At 48.7% G+C, this 7874-nt stretch overlaps 1 protein-coding gene across 1 annotated transcript; it reads left to right on the plus strand.

Annotated features, from left to right (window-relative positions):
- The first annotated feature begins 543 nt into the window (after positions 1 to 543).
- RAG1 (recombination activating 1) lies at positions 544 to 3676 on the plus strand. Its single transcript, XM_077864509.1, has one exon. The coding sequence runs from the start codon at positions 544 to 546 to the stop codon at positions 3673 to 3675; it is 3132 nt and encodes a 1043-aa protein (XP_077720635.1). The 3' UTR covers position 3676.
- Positions 3677 to 7874: the final 4198 nt, after the last annotated feature.

Here is a 7874-nt window from a genome sequence, read left to right on the forward strand (position 1 = left end):
GACTGTTCAGCCTTAATGCGTACAAGGAATGTTGGAGAGATAGAGATGAATCACTCGAAGATTCTGTCCTCAAAGACCTTCAGGTTTTGGTGGAAAGAAAATAAGATGGTACATATATACGTAAATCGAAGCGTAGTGGTGCATGTTGGTATAGATGACCTCGTGCACTGGCAAAGCAAGGAATGACTGTTCTCTGCTGTATGCTCTGCACCTAACATAGTCTATTAAAATAGGAGGTTTAGGGACACCTGGGGGCCTCAGCGGTTGAGCGTCTGCCTTCGGCTCAGGACGTGATCCCAGGGTCCCAGGATCGAGTCCCACACCGGGCTGTTTGCATGGAGTCTGCTTCTCCCTCTGCCTGTGTCTCTCATGAATAAATAAAATCTTAAAAAAAAATAGGAGGTTTCGTAAGTAACTTTTTGGAGGATCAACAAATGAATGAATAATTGAATGTTTTAATTTGTATTCCTCCCGAGATGCATCAGTGGGATATTGATTTTTTTTTTTGACTTGTTTTCATTGTTCTCAGGTATCTCAGGCAGCATGGCTGTCTCTTTGCCACCCACCCTGGGACTCACTTCTGCCCCAGATGAGATCCAGCACCCACATATTAAATTTTCAGAATGGAAATTTAAACTGTTCAGGGTGCGGTCTCTTGAAAAGGCACCTGAAGAAGCTCAAATAGAAAAGAAAGTTTCCTCCGAGGGGAAACCCTCTCTGGAGCAATCTCCAGCAGTCCCGGACAAGGCTGATGGTCAGGAGGCAGCCCTGAGTCCACCAGAATTGAAAGCTCACCCTAAGTTTCTGAAGGAACCCCACGATGATGGGAAAACAAGAGACAAAGCGATCCACCAAGCCAACCTTCGACACCTCTGCCGTATCTGTGGGAATTCTTTGAAAACCGACAGGCGTAATAGGAGGTATCCGGTCCACGGGCCCGTGGATGGCAAAACCCAAGTCCTTCTACGGAAGAAGGAAAGGAGGGCCACATCCTGGCCAGACCTCATTGCCAAGGTTTTCCGGATCGATGTGAAAGCAGACGTTGACTCCGTCCACCCCACCAACTTCTGCCACAAGTGCTGGAAGGTCATGTACAGGAGGTTTAGCAGCGCCCCACGCGGGGTTTGCTTCCCGAGGAAGGCAGCCCCGGAGTGGCTCCCCCACGCGCCCTCCTGTGACCTCTGCCGTGCTGCCCGCCAGGGACTCAAGAGGAAGAGTCCTCAGCCAAGTGCACAGCTCAGCAAAAGGCTCAGAACCGTGCTTGAGCGGGCGGGCAGGGCCCGTGGGCACCGGAGAAGAGCCCGGGCCGGGCTCCGCGACAGCGGGGCGACCGGGAAGGCCTCCGACTGCGGGAGCGTGCACCTTGGTACCGAGCTCCTGGCGGTGGACTTCCCGGCCCACTTCGTGAAGTCCATCTCCTGCCGGATCTGTGAGCACATCCTGGCGGACCCCGTGGAGACCACGTGCAAGCACGTGTTTTGCAGGGTCTGCATTCTCCGCCGCCTCAAAGCCACGGGCAGCTACTGTCCCTGCTGCCGGTATCCCTGCTTCCCTACTGACCTGGAGAGCCCGGGGAGGTCCTTTCTGAGCATCCTGAACTCCCTGATGGTGAGATGTCCGGCCAAAGGGTGCGACGAGGAGGTCAGCTTGGAGAGGTACAACCAGCACGTGGCGGGCCACAAGGACTCGGACCAGACTTTTGTGCACATCAACAAGGGGGGGCGGCCGCGCCAGCCCCTGCTGTCGCTGACCCGGAGGGCTCAGAAGCACCGCCTGCGGGAGCTCAAGCTGCAGGTCAAGGCCTTCGCCGACCGGGAGGAGGGGGGCGACGTGAAGTCCGTGTGCCTGGCCCTGTTCCTGCTGGTGCTGCGGGCCAGGAACGAGCACCGGCAGGCCGACGAGCTGGAGGCCGTCCTGCAGGGCCGCGGCCCCGGCCTGCAGCCGGCCGTCTGCCTGGCCATCCGGGTCAACACCTTCCTCAGCTGCAGCCAGTACCACAAGATGTACCGGACCGTGAAGGCCATCACCGGGAGGCAGATCTTTCAGCCGCTGCACGCCCTGCGGGCCGCCGAGAAGGCCCTCCTGCCCGGCCACCACGCCTTCGAGTGGCAGCCGCCTCTGCAGAACGTGTCCTCCAGCGCCCACGTTGGCATCATCGACGGCCTGTCGGGCCTGTCCTCCTGCGTGGACGACTACCCCGTGGGCACCATCGCCAAGCGGTTCCGCTACGATGCGGCCCTGGTGTCCGCTCTGATGGACATGCAGGAGGACCTCCTGGAAGGCGTGAGGGCCCGGGGCCTGGACGACCACCTCGGGGGCCCGTTCACCGTGGTGGTCAAGGAGTCCTGCGACGGCATGGGGGACGTGAGCGAGAAGCACGGCGGCGGCCCGGCCGTCCCCGAGAAGGCCGTGCGGTTCTCGTTCACGGTCATGAGGATCACCGTGGCCCAGGGCTCGGAAAGCGTGCAGGTGTTCGAGGAGGGCAAACCGAACTCGGAGCTGTGCTGCAAGCCGCTGTGTCTCATGCTGGCGGACGAGGCCGACCACGAGACCCTGACGGCCATCCTGAGCCCGCTGGTCGCCGAGAGGGAGGCCATGAAGAGCAGCTGCCTCCTGCTGGAGATGGGGGGCGCGCTGCGGACCTTCAGGTTCATCTTCAGGGGCACCGGATACGACGAGAAGCTGGTCCGGGAGGTCGAAGGCCTCGAGGCCTCGGGCTCGGTCTACATCTGCACCCTCTGCGACGCCACCCGCCTGGAAGCCTCTCAGAACCTCGTCCTGCACTCCATCACCAGGAGCCACTCGGAGAACCTGGAGCGCTATGAGGTCTGGCGCTCCAACCCCTACCACGAGTCCGTGGACGAGCTGAGGGACCGGGTCAAGGGCGTCTCCTCCAAGCCCTTCATTGAGACGGTGCCTTCCATCGATGCGCTCCACTGCGACATCGGCAACGCGGCCGAGTTCTACAAGATCTTCCAGCTCGAGATAGGCCAGGCCTACAGCAAGGCCGGTGCCTCCAAGGAGGAGCGGAGAAGGTGGCAGGCCACGCTGGACAAGCATCTCCGCAAGAAGATGAACCTGAAGCCCATCATGAGGATGAACGGCAACTTCGCCAGGAAGCTCATGACCAAAGAGACGGTTGAAGCAGTCTGTGAACTGATCCCCTCTGAGGAGAGGCACGAAGCCCTGAGGGAGCTCATGGACCTTTACCTGAAGATGAAGCCCGTATGGCGATCTTCGTGTCCCGCGAAAGAGTGCCCAGAATCCCTGTGCCAGTACAGCTTCAACTCCCAGCGTTTCGCCGAGCTCCTGTCTACCAAGTTCAAGTATAGATATGAGGGCAAAATCACCAACTACTTCCACAAAACCCTGGCCCACGTCCCCGAAATTATCGAGAGAGATGGTTCCATCGGGGCCTGGGCGAGCGAGGGCAACGAGTCTGGCAACAAACTGTTCAGGCGCTTCCGGAAAATGAACGCCAGGCAGTCCAAGTGCTACGAGATGGAAGACGTCCTGAAACACCACTGGCTGTACACCTCCAAATACCTGCAGAGGTTTATGAATGCTCACAATGGGTATAAAAAGTCCGGCCCTCCCTTCAACTCACAGGCAGGCTTAGGCGATCCATTGGGCCTAGAGGACTCTCTGGAAACTCAAGATTCGATGGAATTTTAAGGAAGGCAGATGCTTTTGAGTTGGTTTTTTGCAAACCAGTTTTCCCCTGGGTTGCACTGGGGCCTTCTCACACCCTTCACTCCTGTGTGGGGGGGGCTTTGCCACCCAAGCAGTGGTCCATAGGAGAGGCCAGCCGTGCTGAATCCATGTCAGGAATGGATAACTGATGAACTGATTGCCCGAACCGTGTAGGGAGTTCAGAAGAGCAACAGGAGAAATCAGTTATTTGAAAGCTCAATAACTCAGAAGAGGAGTAACTGCAGGGGACCAGACACGAACAAGGAAGAGCGTGCGTGTGACTGAGTGACACAGAAAATCAAAGTCAGGGTTATCAAAGAACAGCCAGGGAAGCCGGGAAAGGAATTTGTCTTGTGGGATCCGTTCCCCACCCCTTCGATTTAGCATAACTTTGTATTGAGATATGCGTGGTTTTTTTTTTTTTTTTCAATGCCATTTCTGTAGAATTCCTTATTTTACAAATTTCACAGATCTGGGCTTATTCTGCAAGATCCAAAAATCTTTAAAAACTTCTATTGGATTTCTCTACCAATAACATCTTACACACTTGGATGGCATGATGACCTTCACAGAGTGCTCTCAATGCGTTTTCTCACTTGGGACATTTATGCAGAAATACCTTACATCCAGGAAAATTTTGGAAAATCTGCCCCCTTCTGGGTTTCAGTGATGTCAGCATTGAGTGACTGTAAGAGTTTAGGAAGTCACCTGCTACCATGAAGTTTTCAATAATGAAGTTGGAAGAATAAAAAACTGTTTTCTACAGTTATTTGTTGAATCTTCTGGTAATACATTTTTACTTAGCTGTCGGTAGCCAAGAATGCTTCTTATTTTTACTTTTTTAATTTCAATTAATTTAGCATCTCCAGCGCTTTTCTATAGGATCTCGAAGCCACAGTGGCTTTTAAGATTTTTACTCACTGTGTAAAAACAGGTTTAATGTCTTACTGAAAATTTCTGCCCGATTTTCTCCAGATGAAACCTGGGTCAATTTTGCTAAATCCAGATTTCTTGGAGTCTTTTCCTCTGCAATGTGTTGCTCTTTCTATTAAGATCAGTCTAATTTCAGTGTGTTCGGATTTTTGTAGCTGGATACTTTTGTACTCTTCTTACTTGCTAAGTTTAGATGAAGCCTGTTCATAGCGCAGGGGAAGGGTTAACATTTGTAGAGTGGGTTTCCCCCCACTTTTGAATATTTTCACATTCATTTTGCCTCATTTCTCCTCACAACAACTCTGTGAGGGTAGACGTTGTTACTATTCCTGCTTGATGGAGGGTTAAATCATCAGCCCAAAGTTACAGTGATGATAAATGCCTAATCTGGATGCAAACCAGGCCTTTTGTCTCCAAATTCCATGTTCTTTCTACCAAAATAATTAACCACCATCCTTTTTTTTTTTTTTTTTCAATAAGGCAGTGTCATAATTTGCTTAGGATCCCAAACTAATCACTGCAGTTTATAATTCTTGGGAGCAGGGATGGCTGGGTTTTATAAGTCATTATTGTGCTTTGATAGAAGAAAGTTATGGTAAAGCTCCCAGGAGCCCCCTATAATCTCTGGTGGCTCCAGTTATTTGGAGACTATTGTCTTCATCCTTAGGAATTTGGGAATTGCCAATTGCTGGCAATTTAGAGCAGGCATGGGATTTTATATGCTAGTGAGTCATAATGATATGTTAGTGTTAATTAGTTTTTTTTTCTTTCTTTGATTTTATTGGCCATAATTGCCACTGTTCATACACAGTATATCAAAGAGCTGTGTAATTTAGTTGTCAAACATGTGTCAGTGACATTATCCTAAATGATATGCATTTGGTGCTTATACAGGGATTGAGCCCCACAATTTCCATTAAAAAATACAGCAGTGTTCCTTGCTTTTCATATACAGCATATATATAAATTACAAAGACATTTGTAATTTAGTTGTCAAAAATATATACACATTTTAATTGTATTTTTTTCTTGAAAATGTCGAGTTTTGTATTTTGCAAATTAACGGCCTTCTGAGCCACCCCTTCTCTTCCTCTCATTTAATTCTTACAGCATGCCTCTGCACTAATAAACAGCTAAATTCATGTAATCATTCATTTCCTGAAGCATGCTGGTGCTGGTTATTTGTAGATTTTTTCCCCTCATTTCCACCCTGTTCCTTGATTGGTGGCACTGTAAATGCATTCCAATATTAAATTCTCCTTTTCTAGCATTGTAGGAATGCATGTGACTAACAGCATGATTTATAGCACAACCTTCCCAATAATCTCTTAATCAGATCACATTTTGATGAACCCCAGGAACATCTGGCTGCAGGAATTTCAATATATAGAAATGCTGCCTATTGTGGATTTAGCCCTCATGGTTGAGATTGCAATACCCAAGACCTGGTTTTATTATTGCATTTTAGTTTTGACAATGCCCATTGTAAGTCACTTACTCAAGAAAAATTCACCACACTGAATGGAGCATTTTTGAGGGGGGGTATAGACTGGGGCTTCAGAAGGGCAATGCATTTTCCTCCCATGAAACCAGATTCTACAAGTTTTCCTGTCAACCCATGGGGGCGGGGGTGGGGGGTAGTACCGGGACCAGAGATAACAACTGATGAATACTTGTTGAATGGTCGGGGTGAGGTCAAGAAAGTGCTTTGGGATTAATAAACATGCCCTGTGAAGCAAGAGCAGGAGAAAAGATGTCTTTTCTTTCCAGGTGAGCTGGAATTGAGGTTTGCCTCAATGTGTTTTCACGAAATATAAATGAAGATAAAGATTTTGTGGGTTGAGTATGTAGGTCTCGCATTACATCAAACAGAATTCAAATTCCGCACAGCCAGGAGGCAGGATTTGTCAGCACCAGCGGTGTTTGGGAGGGACAAAGCATCATGTGGATGCAAGTGATTTTTGATTGCAGCTGTGTATATGTCTCCGGTTTTTGTATGAGAGACAGGCCATTCTTTTAATGTAAGGAGGTTTTAAGTAAGAGTGGATATTTTGTTTGATTTTTTTTCCTCTTTAACTATAGTAATCTACATAAATATACCTCAGCCATCATTTTTGGTAAGATTTTTGTGCAGAACTGCACTTTGCTTTATTTTCTTAACAAATAATCATAAAGTTTGTTTAGCGGCTCCCAAGAGCCTTCTTTTTTGTGTGTTAGGGAAAGTTCAGGCGCCAGAAAGCAGTGGAAGTTATTTGATGCAGGTCGCCTGTGTTTCCGTGGCAAATGTCTTCAAATTAGACAAAGTATGTGTTTCAATACTTACTTTTATATTTTAATGTTTTTACTCCTTATAAGTATTGTGATTATTGTTAACTTTGTTTTAAGCATTTGAAATAAACGTTTAAAATTTGGAAAGAGCGTGTATTGTGGTTTATAGTCAAATAAGACTACTGAGTGCAACATTTGAAAGAATGAGGTAACGCATATTTTTTAGAGGAAATACAAAATAAATTTGGCGGCTTTTAGAATAAAGGGCAACAGGATAGTGATTAATAGGTATAATTTACCCTAATCTCGGCCGAGACCATTCATTTCTGGATATTTGAAGTGAAGAGTAAGCCTTTCGAAGATGTAGAATTGGAAAAATCGATGGTTTTGGACTCTTTGAGAACCTGTTAAGAATGTGGGCCTGTTCCCCAGAAAATTCATGTTTTCATATACTCAAAAGTTTGGTCAGAGTGGTTGACTTGTCCACGATCACATGGACTGTGGCAGCACTGGCCAGTGCACTCCTGATGGCGATGATGATGGTGATGATACTATTACTACTACTAAAACAACATCTGCCTCTTAGCAAACAGGGTGGAAGGAAGGACACGTGGTTTTCTCACTGGATCCTTTCAGGGGGGTACTGCGATTACCTCCGCGTTGTGCACGTGGTCGCTGAAGCTTAGCTCAGCCTGTAAAGGGCAGAGCTCTGCCCATCCTACCCTCACATGACTGGGTGGTCTCCTTGTAGCCATGAAGTGTGAAGCAGCTCAGCACCCCCTTCGCTGGAGACCTCCCAGCTCTCTTCTGCTCAGGACGGAGATTCAGTCTGGCGCTTCTGTGCAACCGTACCAGTTTGTAAAATACTAAAATATGTCTGTACTTGTAGGCAAACAGCCTGTGTCCCGAAGGCCCCAGTACCCTTTCTCCTCTGGCAGCCAGCTCCATCCTCCAGGAACTCACCGTCCAGCAAGTCACAG

Source organism: Canis aureus, chromosome 21 (assembly GCF_053574225.1).
Source record: "Canis aureus isolate CA01 chromosome 21, VMU_Caureus_v.1.0, whole genome shotgun sequence".
NCBI classification, from domain to species: domain Eukaryota; kingdom Metazoa; phylum Chordata; class Mammalia; order Carnivora; family Canidae; genus Canis; species Canis aureus.

What these genes read in the sequence shown, in the direction of transcription:
- RAG1 (XM_077864509.1), top strand. Translation starts at nt 544, where the DNA reads ATGGCTGTCTCTTTGCCACCCACCCTGGGACTCACTTCTGCCCCAGAT.